The sequence below is a fragment of the Mesoplodon mirus genome, assembly GCF_964341445.2.
Source record: "Mesoplodon mirus genome assembly, chromosome: 17".
Lineage (NCBI taxonomy): Eukaryota > Metazoa > Chordata > Mammalia > Artiodactyla > Ziphiidae > Mesoplodon > Mesoplodon mirus.
This window is the reverse complement of record NC_138993.1, coordinates 13,880,992-13,894,362: the sequence shown is the minus strand read 5'-3', so window position 1 is coordinate 13,894,362 and position 13,371 is coordinate 13,880,992. Positions and strand designations below refer to the sequence as shown.

The 13,371-nt window shown below is 38.0% G+C and overlaps 1 protein-coding gene across 1 annotated transcript in view; it reads right to left on the bottom strand.

Moving 5' to 3' along the window:
• FREM2 (FRAS1 related extracellular matrix 2) overlaps positions 1–13,371 on the bottom strand; it is a gene marked incomplete at its 5' end in the record, with an annotated part of 150,848 nt that overhangs the window by 25,496 nt on the left and 111,981 nt on the right. The window contains 5 exons of the mRNA XM_082601912.1: positions 5,175–5,333; positions 7,527–7,657; positions 10,828–11,010; positions 11,584–11,748; positions 12,528–12,725. Of these exons, the coding sequence (XP_082458038.1) occupies positions 5,175–5,333; positions 7,527–7,657; positions 10,828–11,010; positions 11,584–11,748; positions 12,528–12,725 (836 nt within the window). The remainder of the gene's footprint in view (positions 1–5,174; positions 5,334–7,526; positions 7,658–10,827; positions 11,011–11,583; positions 11,749–12,527; positions 12,726–13,371) is intronic.

Below are 13,371 nucleotides of genomic sequence, written 5' to 3'. Positions count from 1 at the left end.
TATACGTAGGTCATTACACCAGGGGTATTGCAAAGTAAGAATAAATGCGTCCCAGTTTTTGCTCATAAGGAGCTTATAATTCATAGCTAAGAGAAGGCAATTGAAAAAGTAACTATAGGGCTTCCCTGGTGGCGCAGTGGTTGAGAGTCCGCCTGCCGATGCAGGGGACACGGGTTCGTGCCCCGATCCCGGAGGATCCCACATGCCGCGGAGCGGCTGGGCCCGCGAGCCATGGCCGCGGAGCCTGTGTGTCCGGAGCCTGTGCTCCGCAGCGGGAGAGGCCACAGCAGTGAGAGGCCCGCGTACAGCAAAAAAAGAAAAAAAAAAAAAAAAAAAAAAAAAAAAAAAAAAGAAAAAGTAACTATAATATGCCATCTGTAAGGCAACCACTTCATCCAGGAATGACATTTCCTTATGTGACTCTTTATTTTTTTAACATCTTTATTGCAGTATAATTGCTCCACAATGGTGTGTTAGTTTCTGCTTTATAACAAAGTGAATCAGCTATACATATACTTACATCCCCATATACCCTCCCTCTTGCATCTCCCTCCCATCCTCCCTATCCCACCCCTCTAGGTGGTCACAAAGCACCGAGCTGATCTTGGAGATTAATCCTTTGTCAGTTGCTTCATTTGCAAATATTTTCTCCCATTCTGAGGGGTGTCTTTTGGTCTTGTTTATGGTTTCCTTTGCTGTGCAAAAGCTTTGAAGTTTCATTAGGTCCCATTTGTTTATTTTCGTTTTTATTTCCATTTCTCTAGGACGTGGGTCAAAAAGGATCTTGCTGTGATTTATGTCATAGAGTGTTCTGCCTATGTTTTGTTTTTTTTTTTTTTTTTTTACAAATTTATTTATTTATTTTTTTTTCGTGTTTATTTTATTTATTTATTTTTTTTGCCTTATAACAAATTTAATCAGTTATACATATACATATGTTTCCATATCCCCTCCCTTTTGCGTCTCCCTCCCACCCTCCCTATCCCACCCCTCCAGGCGGTCACAAAGCACCGAGCTGATCTCCCTGTGCTATGCGGCTGCTTCCCACTAGCTATCTACCTTACGTTTGGTAGCGTATATATGTCCATGCCGCTCTTTCACTTTGTCACAGCTTACCCTTCCCCCTCCCCATATCCTCAAGTCCATTCTCTAGTAGGTCTGTGTCTTTATTCCTGTCTTACCCCTATGTTCTTCATGACATTTTTTTTTCTTAAATTCCATATATATGTGTTAGCATACAGTATTTGTCTTTCTCTTTCTGACTTACTTCACTCTGTATGACAGACTCTAGGTCTATCCACCTCATTACAAATAGCTCAATTTCATTTCTTTTTATGGCTGAGTAATATTCCATTGTATATATGTGCCACATCTTCTTTATCCATTCATCCGATGATGGACACTTAGGTTGTTTCCATCTCCGGGCTATTGTAAATAGGGCTGCTATGAACATTTTGGTACATGTCTCTTTTTAAATTATGGTTTTCTCGGGGTATATGCCCATGTTTCCCCTTAGAGTTTGATAGTGTCTGGCCTTACATTTAGGTCTTTAATCCATTTTGAGTTTATTTTTGTGTATGGTGTTAGGGAGTGTTCCAATTTCATACTTTTATATGTACCTGTCCAGTTTACCCAGCACCACTTATTGAAGAGGCTGTCTTTTCTCCACTGTATATTCTTGCCTCCTTTATCAAAGATAAGGTGACCATATGTGCATGGGTTTATCTCTGGGCTTTCTATCCTGTTCCATTGATCTATATTTCTGTTTTTGTGCCAGTACCGTACTGTCTTGATTACTGTAGATTTGTACTATAGTCTGAAGTCAGGGAACCTGATTCCTCCAGCTCCGTTTTTCGTTCTCAAGATTGCTTTGGCTATTCGGGGTCTTTTGTGTTTCCATACAAATTGTGATTTTTTTTGTTCTAGTTCTGTGAAAAATGTCAGTGGTAGTTAGATAGGGATTGCATTGAATCTGTAGATTGCTTTGGGTAGTAGAGCCATTTTCACAATGTTGATTCTTCCAATCCAAGAACATGGTATATCTCTCCATCTATTTGTATCATCTTTAATTTCTTTCATCAGTGTCTTATAATTTTCTGCATACAGCTCATTTGTCTCCTTAGGTAGGTTTATTCCTAGATATTTTATTCTTTTTGTTGCAGTGGTAAATGGGAGTGTTTTCTTAATTTCACTTTCAGGTTTTTCATCATTAGTGTTAGGAATGCCAGAGATTTCTGTGCATTAATTTTGTATCCTGCTACTTTACCAAATTCATTGATTAGCTCTAGTAGTTTTCTGGTAACATGTTTAGGATTCTCTATGTATAGTATCATGTCATCTGCAAACAGTGACAGCTTTACTTCTTTTCCAATTTGTATTCCTTTTATTTCTTTTTCTTCTCTGATTGCTGTGGCTAAAACTTCCAAACTGTGTTGAATAATAGTGGTGAGAGTGGGCAACCTTGTCTTGTTCCTGATCGTAGTGGAAATGGTTTCAGTTTCTCACCATTGAGGATGATGTTGGCTGTGGGTTTGTCATATATGGCCTTTATTATGTTGAGGAAAGTTCCCTCTATGCCTACTTTCTGCAGGGTTTTTATCATAAATGGGTGTTGAATTGTGTTGAAAGCTTTCTCTGCATCTATTGAGATGATCATATGATTTTTCTCCTTCAATTTGTTAATATGGTGTATCACATTGATTGATTTGTGTATTTTGAAGAATCCTTGCATTCCTGGAATAAACCCCACTTGATCATGGTGTATGATCCTTTTAATGTGCTGTTGGATTCTGTTTGCTAGTATTTTGTTGAGGATTTTTGCATCTATGTTCATCAGTGATATTGGCCTGTAGTTTTCTTTCTTTGTGACATCTTTGTCTGGTTTTGGTATCAGGGTGATGGTGGCCTCATGGAATGAGTTTGGGAATGTTCCTCCCTCTGCTATATTTTGGAAGAGTTTGAGAAGGATAGGTGTTAGCTCTTCTCTAAATGTTTGATAGAATTCGCCTGTGAAGCCATCCAGTCCTGGGCTTTTGTTTGTTGGAAGATTTTTAATCACAGTTTCAATTTCAGTGCTTGTGATTGGTCTGTTCATATTTTCTATTTCTTCCTCGTTCAGTCTCGGCAGGTTGTGTATTTCTAAGAATTTGTCCATTTCTTCCAGGTTGTCCATTTTACTGGCATAGAGTTGCTTGTAGTAATCTCTCATGATCCTTTGTATTTCTGCAGTGTCAGTTGTTACTTCTCCTTTTCAATTTCTAACTCTATTGATTTGAGTCTTCTCCCTTTTTTTCTTGATGAGTCTGGCTAATGGTTTATCAATTTTGTTTATCTTCTCAAAGAACCAGTTTTTAGTTTTATTGATCTTTGCTATCATTTCCTTCATTTCTTTTTCATTTATTTCGGATCTGATCTTTATGATTTCTTTCCTTCTGCTAACTTTGGTGTTTTTTGTTCTTCTTTCTCTAATTGCTTTAGGTGCAAGGTTAGGTTGTTTATCTGAGATGTTTCCTGTTTCTTAAGGTAGGATTGTATTGCTTTAAACTTCACTCTTAGAACTGCTTTTGCTGCATCCCATAGGTTTTGGGTCATCATGTCTCCATTGTCATTTGTTTCTACGTATTTTTTTATTTCCTCTTTGATTTCTTCAGTGATCACTTCGTTATTAAGTAGTGTATTGTTTAGCCTCCATGTGTTTGTATTTTTTTACAGCTCTTTTCCTGTAATTGATATCTAGTCTCATAGCGTTGTGGTTGGAAAAGATACTTGATACGATTTCAAGTTTCTTAAATTTACCAAGGCTTGATTTGTGACCCAAGATATGATCTATCCTGGAGAATGTTCCATGAGTACTTGAGAAAAATGTGTATTCTGTTGTTTTTGGATGGAATGTCCTATAAATATCAATTAAGTCCATCTTGTTTAATGTATCATGTAAAGCTTGTGTTTCCTTATTTATTTTCATTTTGGATGATCTGTCCATTGGTGAAAGTGGGGTGTTAAAGTCCCCTACTATGATTGTGTTACTGTTGATTTCTCCTTTTATGGCTGTTAGTGTTTGCCTTATGTATTGAGGTGCTCCTATGTTGGGTGCATAAATATTTACAATTGTTATATCTTCTTCTTGGATTGATCCCTTGATCATTATGTAGTGTCCTTCTTTGTCTCTTCTAGTAGTCTTTATTTTAAAGTCTATTTGTCTGATATGAGAATTGCTACTCCAGCTTTCTTTTGATTTCCATTTGCATGGAATATCTTTTTCCATCCCCTCACTTTCAGTCTGTATGTGTCCCTAGGTCTGAAGTGGGCCTCTTGTAGACAGAATATATACGGGTCTTGTTTTTGTATCCATTCAGCCAGTCTGTGTCTTTTGGTTGTAGCATTTAATCCATTTATATTTAAGGTAATTATCGATATGTATGTTCCTATTCCCATTTTCTTAATTGTTTTGGGTTTGTTATTGTAGGTCTTTTCTTTCTCTTGTGTCTCTTGCCTAGAGAAGTTCCTTTAGCATTTGTTGTAAAGCTGGTTTGGTGGTGCTGAACTCTCTCAGCTTTTGCTTGTCTGTAAAGGTTTTAATTTCTCCATCAAATCTGAATGAGATCCTTGCTGGATAGAGTAATCTTGGCTGTAGGTTTTTCTCCTTCATCACTTTAAATATGTCCTGCAAGTCCCTTCTGGCTTGCAGAGTTTCTGCTGAAAGATCAGCTGTTAACCTTATGGGGATTCCCCCTTATGTGACTCTTAAACTACTGACATTTTCATTGGACGATCCCAAACCTTCCCTCACTGGTGGAGCTGCTGTTCTATCTCCTAGTTTGTATAATGATCACATCATGCCTTATAGTCGAGTGACTGATTCTTATATATTTTTCTCTCCCTTATGTTTAAATTCCTTGAGTGTAGAGTTCATATCTTATTTATTTTTCTCTCAGTGACAAACCCTCATATAATCTGAGATAACACACTATGTGTACATCAGTTAGTAAACTTTTCTTACATGAAGGAAGAAAAATAGGACCTTTACTTGATCAACAGTTTCCTTTCCAAAGTTCAAAGATTAAATCCTGCAGTTTTTCCCTACTTTTATTTCATCATGAAAAAGCCCATACTGTATTGGTTAATGTTCATAATTATTTTAACTATTTTACAATTTTCCTCAACTTCCTACTCACCGTGATACAGACAACAGGATAACCAGACACAGGTCCAGCACCCTCTCTGGCTCTGTAAGTGTCATCATACATCAGTAAGGACACTATTTGAGGGACAGAAGGAAAAGTGACATCTGCCATGCTGCTCAATTCTTCTATGTACACAATGGCTTTGGTGGCCTAGAAGGAAAAGATAATTCTCCATGATTATTGAAATATTAGACTCCTGGTGCTTCCATTGTGCAGAACAATACTCACAATGCTTGGCAAGTCCATGGCTTCATTATAGTAAAAATTGTCACACCCAGAGGCTCTGCAGTGTGACAGGCTCTATGTGCTTTGTTCCTCATGACCCTGGCACCTGGGCCATATCTTATGCTGCAGGGGAGAGTACCTGAGTCCTGGGTTGGCCAGTGGCCCACAAAGTATTTGGGCTTGAATTTTTTTCTCCAAATTGTGATGATAGTAGTTAAGTCTGTCTCGGGGAGGTAAAGTGGAAGATCCATGAAAAAGTCAATTAGTTAATAGTGGGAGGAAAGCTGAAAGAGACCAGGGAGAAGGCAGATCCTAGAGGTCATGTGACAGCATGGACCCTGCTGAAGTGGAAGTCAAGTGAAAAGTGAAGCTTCAGAGGAGCAGAGGACAGAAGCACAGGCAGAGGGAGAAGCTGAGTCACAGACAGAAGAGGAACCTGTGAACATCTACTGGGGGTAGAATGACAAGGAAACCCCGCTGACACATTTGCCTTTTGCTCCCGAATCATCTTCCAGTATCCAATGATACATCGCCGTTTCCAAGCCTATATTTACGTGTGTCTTCTTTTTTTTTTTTTTTTTTTTTTTTTTTTTTTTTTTTTTCTTTTTGCGGTATGCGGGCCTCTCACTGTTGTGGCCTCTCCCGTTGCGGAGCACAGGCTCCGGACGCGCAGGCCCAGCGGCCACGGCTCACGGGCCCAGCCGCTCCGCGGCATATGGGATCCTCCCAGACCGGGGCACGAACCCGCATCCCCTGCATCGGCAGGCGGACTCTCAACCACTGCGCCACCAGGGAGGCCCTACGTGTGTCTTCTTAAAAGGGGCTTTGATCACTTGAAGTGATTTGACTGAATCTCTGTTCCTCTTACTCAAAAGAGTTTAATATGATGCTCCATAAAAACTAAAGACGCACTTCTTATGTGATCAAGACTTACAAAATATATTTGAAAAAGATTTTCCGCCCCTACTTCTTGAATTTTAAATATGACTTAAAAAAAAACCCAAGGCACTGTAAATACCATCAAGTAGTAAAAATTATAAAATATTAAAAATACCTGTACTTAAGGGAAAAAAAAGTCTCCCCAATTTGATCTCATGCTAATAGTGAAACAAATAATAATAAAAGAAATAGAATAAATGTAAGCACAGATACTGTAAACATTGGTCTGTTCGTTAAATCATTTAGCTTTAAAAATTAGGCTTAAAGGTCAAAATCTATGGAAATTACATTTATGTTGAAGAATATTTGGTTGATGAAACAATATAAATTAAATAAACACAGGAAAGAAGTGTTAGGACAGTAACATTTGGGTCATTGAGGCTCTGGACATCAATTTAATAAAGCTACGATGAGCAGGTGGGAATTTTGAGGATTGGCAAACTGTTTTGTGGGTTGAAATGTGTGTTTTAATGAGTTGTGGCACTAAATTAATAGCCTCATCTTTGTGCTGAGAATATGCTTTCTCTCTGGAAGTTAATCCCAGATTCAGTCGTTATTGACTCAAATAGGAAGGGTAACTGGGCTGATGTGGGACTCGGAGGCTCTAGTCCTTGAGTTTCTACAAACATGATTTTTCAAGAAAGAGACAGGAATTTTTTATTTTGGCTGCACCACGGGGCTTGTAGGATCTTAGTTCACTGACCAGGGATCCAATGCATGCCCTCAGCAGTGAAAGCATGGAGTCCTGACCATTGGACCGCCAGGGAATTTAGGACTTTTTTTTTTTTTTTTTTTTTTGCGGTACGTGGGCCTCTCACTGTTGTGGCCTCTCCCATTGCGGAGCACAGGCTCCGGACGTGCAGGCTCAGTGGCCATGGCTTATGGGCCTAGCCGCTCCGCGGCATGTGGGATCCTCCTGGACCGGGGCACGAACCTGTGTCCCCTGCATCGGCAGGTGGACTCTCAATCAGTGCGCCACCAGGGAAGCCCCCTAGGACTTTCTTGATTCTTGTTTTCGAATGGAAACAAAATTTATTTAGGAGGTGAAAAGAGATTATGTGCATTGTCTTTATACAAGGGTTGTATAAAGTTTATTACTTAACTGTACACTATGTGATGCTTACATGCATTTTTCATGACAAAATGCTGGCCACAAATTTATATCCATAAATTACTTACCTGTGTCTCTGCTATCATATTTTCATCGGGTTTTAGGTGGACAGTGAAGGCCTCTCTCATTTCTCTTACCCCATCGAATATTACTTCAATTTCAACAACGTGCTGGATTTCTCCCTCCTTAAACTCAATTTCTACAAATGCAAAATCACAGGTTTAAATCTTTTACATAGGAATATGCGAAGTTTTTCTTAAGCTTCTTTGACAGTGACCCACAATGAGAAATATATTTTATATTGTGGCCCAGTATACTTACGTGTATATGTTTGTGTGCACGTGTGAGTGTGGATAAAATGGAATAAAAAGGTTTAAAAACATCACCTATTCTTATGATATGCATTGCACTCTAATATTTTCTATTCTATTCTATTTTTTCCAGAAGAAAATTCTAATCATAAGCTACTAAATTGATTTTTTGACCCACAGTTTGAAAAAATGCAGAGTTATGGAATAGACAATCAATTCTGATATCGGCACAATCAGACAAGCTCACTTCTCATTTCCCAGAATTTCTAAACCAATAGGACATAAGTCAAATATACGATCACAGGCATTATTGAGTGTGAATAGTATTTTCATTATGTATATATCTAGAAAAGCTGGACATAACATTGTTGAAATTTTTAATATCACGTCAAATTATATTTTAAAAAGACTTCTTTTGGTTGTTGATGTTAATCTTGGAAATTCAGCAATTTTTTTTAAGAAAAATGTGAATTGTGTTTTTTCTCTCACCCCGTTGCTCCTCACTAAAAATAATTCCTTCACTGTCATGAAAATTAAACCCAATAATGGTAATCCTTTTTTAACCATTCGTTCTGAGATTCTTAAAATGTTAAAAAATTAATTGATTTACTGAACTCAAGAATAAGCAGCTGACCAAACTTGGATAAACAATTTTGTTGGTTTTACAATGCCTTGTGAAAAACGGTTCAGAGGAGAAAATAAAGAATATAATGCATAATCATTCCAATCAGAGACGATAACAGACACTGCTTTCTCATGTAACGGCGGTATTCAATCATTATAATTCTAAATTAAGAAATCCTTTAAAATGTGGCAGAAGAAAATGTGTTTCCAACGTATTTTTCTTTTCCTATTTCCATCAATTATGAAAAGGATCTTTTTCTTTAAAATTGTGTTTGTAAGCCAGACTCATCTTTAAAATTAGTTCTGTTTCTGGGTGCAGCCATTTTCCACACTGGGCTTAGCCAGTTCTTTGATACCATTAGCCTTAGATTTCTCATACCCCAAGAGGGCATACAGTCCTCATTCCAGAGGATGAAAATAGCTGATCACTTCTGGGTCACCAATTTGTTTGATTTGACCTGTGTGAAGGTGCAATGAAAATTTATTTTCTAACCCTTCAACATCTGGGGATTTCATAGAAAAATACAGATTTTTTAGATGTTTTGCACTTTTCTGCCTGGCAACAGTCATCTGGCTATGACAATGACAGTACAGGTCTTTCTCAGCATGGAATGGACTTTCTGGTTGAAGAACATTTCCATCACTCCATCTTTCCCTCACACTTTCCTTGCTTCCCTCATTTTCATTGCTTGTCTTGTAAACATTTGAGTTTTGTAACCCTCCGAATTATATAAACCTAGCTTCTGAGAAGTTGAAAACTTAAGTATTTATTTTAAATGCTTAAATTAATTGTTTTCATACACTATACATGCTAGGTGATAGTTGTTTCCTCAGCCACTTTAGACTTTTTTTAAAAAAAATAAATTTATCTATTTATTTTTTGGCTGTGTTGGGTCTTCGTTGCTGCGGGCGGGCTTTCTCTAGTTGTGGCAAGCAGTGGCTTCTCTTGTTGCAGAGCATGGGCTCTAGGTGCACGGGCTCAGTAGTTGTGGTTCGCAGGCTCTAGAGCACAGGCTCAGTAGTTGTGGCACACGGCCTTAGTTGCTTGGCAGCACATGGGATCTTCCTGGACCAGGGTTCGAATCCATGTCCCCTGCATTGGCAGGTGGATTCTTAACTCCTGCACCACCAGGGAAGCCCCTAGACATTTTTAACACAAAAATATTTCAATGTTTATTCTACATTTAATTTTTTGTTTATTGTAAATGACTACCTCAATTTGGACCATAAAAGGAGAAATTAAAATATATTTCAGGAAAGATTATTAAATTTTTATTATAAATATTTATAAACACATGTTGACATTTATAGGATAAAAGAGACACGGGTTGATTTACTGTTATTTAAGTTTTCTCTGATTTCATTTGTCAATTTACTATATACATATAATTTTGTTTCTGTCTTAGCAAAAAGAATTTTTTCTTTATAAGAAAAGCATCTTCTGTTAAAGGTCATGTCATCCACATTTAGAAGGTGTTTCTTTCATGTAAAACATGCTCATTTTAGAAATACTTATTTTAGATTTTATAATTTAGCAGCTGATCAGTTTTTTCCTCTCTTTTTGGGTTTTATGCATATATATCCAATATATTATCATTCTTTACATAGAAAATAATATGAGGATAACTTTGAAGCTCTATAGTAGTTCATCAAACTTTTACCATATGTGCAAAGAAAATAAATGTTCCTTTGTAGAAGATGCTAGTTTTTCCAACTGTTTCATTAATTCTATTACTGACTCTGTCACTTCCTAAACTTTGTTCTCAAGTGAGCAGATCAAGATGAATGCCTGTAGTCTATGATCATCAAAAACTGTTGGCAGTCTCTATTTTGCCAGTAAACAATCCACAGAGAGAGAGAAGAACTGACTTGTTTTATACTCATAAAAGTAATGGGTGAAATAATCCAAAAGGTTGAAGAAGGTGAGGGATGGATGAAATGTATTCATTATGAGTTCCTAAGGCCCAGAGAATTCCTGGTCCCTGTGGCTGGTAATCTGTCCCCCTTTGACTGTCCTTCATTAACACTAAACTTTCTAGCTTGAAGTTTTGGATTGTTGTTGTTCTATGACTGTCTTCTTGGCTATCATGCACATTTTCAATGCAATAGGCTATTCAGGAAAATTATTATTTGATATCGGATTGCCATAATGCAGGTAAAACCCACTGAAAATTAAAGGACTGTAGACTCAAAACAGAAGATCATCTAACACACTAACTCAAAATTTCCCTAACCCATGTACCCAGCAGTCAAAAAGGGAAACGCTGGAAATAAATTCCATTGACTTTGTTTTCTTGAAGGAGATTAATTGAAAGGAGTACATGTATTTGTATTTCAGTTGGATGGATATTTCTCTTCTTTGTTCTCAAGGGCACCAGCACTAACATAGTGTGAGCACAACGCATCTGGACACAGGCCCTGGGGGCCCCCATACCTTCCGACACAGGGTGATAGTCCTCTCCAGACGTGGCTGAACCGTCCTTGGTGTGAACCCTCACAACGGAAACCTTTGAAGTGTCTCCTTGGCGAATCACTGGAATTTTTATAACCACCGACTGTCCTGGTTCTTTGGGTTCACTGACGCTAAATTTGGTTTCTCCAAATTTAATAATTGTCTCTAAAACAGTGGGAGACACGGACAAATTAAATTGTAAAGGGAGTGCTTTTTTTCTCCATTTCTAATGTTTTTTCTCTGTTTCCCATGTGGGAGGAGCTGAATTATATTATTCTCTTGGCTTCCCTCTGTCCCCTTGCTCAGTATCACTGGTGTGTCATGAGAAACTGAGCATGCATGGCCCAGCTCCTTCCTTAGCAATTAACCAACCCCCAGAAATCACGTGCTCTGGGCTGTCTCTATGCGCCAAAAATTTATAGGAGTGGGCCACTGACCGTGGGAAGGGAAGGAGGAAATTGTTGACCCAGGACAACCTGCACCCAAGGGTACGTGAGGAAGAGCAGGGAGGTATGTATGCTTGGGATTTAGCATTTAGGTATAAACCATATTCTTCAACATAACTTTCAGTTTAAATGGTTGGTTTCGTTCTCCACTTATCTTAGTCTTTTTCCTATTTCTCAATTACTTTAAAAGCCAAGTCAGAAAGAGGGGGTTATTTTCTGAGCCACCTAAAACTTTAATACAGATGGATTTCAGTTCCTAATTTACAGTTGAACACAAGAAACAGCTTCTTACTATCCGCATCATCTCTGATCCTTATCAGAGTTTCATTTTGTTCACCAACCACAGCTCCAAAAGGGGAGTTGCTTTGTGGAGTGCCAAGAACCAGACGGAGCTCCTCGACCTCTTCGTATAGTACGTCATCCATCAGCTCAAGGATACAAGGCTTTTCAGTCTCACCTGGAACAATAATAATGACAGCAGGACCATCACATCCCATAGGCCATAAGGGAAGCATCTGCAACCAGAAGGTAAGCCCCATGAGGGCAGGGATGTTGCTTTTTTCCCTGCTGTATCAACAGTGCAAAGAACAGTGTCTGGCATGTAATAAGCCTTTGATTAATATTTGCTGAATGAATGATGAGGTTTGAACATATGCAATGACAGGCCCTATTTGTACAGGGAGTTCTTTAATGCCTGTCTTAAGTTCTGTCACTTATGTCTGAAAACAAGGGGAAAAGAGGAAATGCCCATTTTATTTACAAAGTTCTAACATTATGATCAGGAGGCAAATTTAGCAACTTTGTACTGGTAGGTCATTATTCATTTGGCCACAGTACATGTATCTTGTACAATTATTGGATCAAAGTGATCAAATATTTTATGACATTGGATACATATTAAAAATGTGACATCTATTTCCTTTCATTTCTGTCATTTGAACATTAAGTCTTTCCCAGTACTGTGAAATCTACACATTTGATATGCCATGATCTGCTGAATAAAGTTTGAATAAACAATATAGCACATCACTAGAAACTAATCAATAAGTTGATACGGAAACCAAAAGAACATTCATTCACCCTGTTAAAATCTACCTCACTTTGTTATCATTTAGTGCACATTAAACCATGTCATAAGCTTGTTGAAATCGAGAACTTGTATTTCCTTGATAGATATTTCACACCCAAAACTTCACTTCCACAAATTCCAAATAAAAAATTCAAGCCAAAACTTACCAGGGAGGAAGGTGACGGTGGAGATATCAGTGTTTGGGCGTTCTTCAAAGTCCATCATCACTTGGGCAGACCCCTGTCGCGTGTAGCATCTCACCGAAGACCTGTACTGGATATCTCCACTCCTGTGGATCATGGCAACTATCTGCCCATCATTTTCATTGCCAGTATATACTCGTTCTTTGAATTGCATCTTAGGCACTGCAAAAAAATACAAGAAAATAAACATATGGATCAAAGTGAACAGAAATGTAAGGAAAACGGCATTTCAGAAAACATGGTTTTGTGGGAAGAATAATTGAACAGAAATGAGAAGAACTGGATCCAACTCTCCACTCAGTCACTTGCCAGTGTTTTGGACTTGAGCAAATCACTTAACTCAGTATTTTGATTTCCTTGTCCTTGTAATTTTGCTCTGCCTATTTTGTGGAGTAGGAAGATGCAATGAAACGTGAAAAAGTAGATAAAACCAGAGATTTTAAGATGTCTGTATCTATATATGTTGCTTTATCACCAGTTTTTAGAATTTCTTGATATGAATAATATTAAATATTGTGCACATAATCAATGCATTGTTTACCTGGACCGTGTTGGAAAAGCTGACAATGGCTATAATATTATATATATTATATAATAGAAAGTGACACCTATACTCGGTCAATTAACTATAGGTCTCATTGACAATAGGTTAGACTCCTCCAAGCAATGTCAAGATCATCATGGTAGAAGATTATTCAGAATTTTCTTGTGATGACGTGTCAGAGAGCCCTGCCATGTGTCCAGAAGCTTATTGCTTCAGAACAGTGTTTTTGGCACATCATTAGGGGAATTTCAGGAGTGTCTGGGA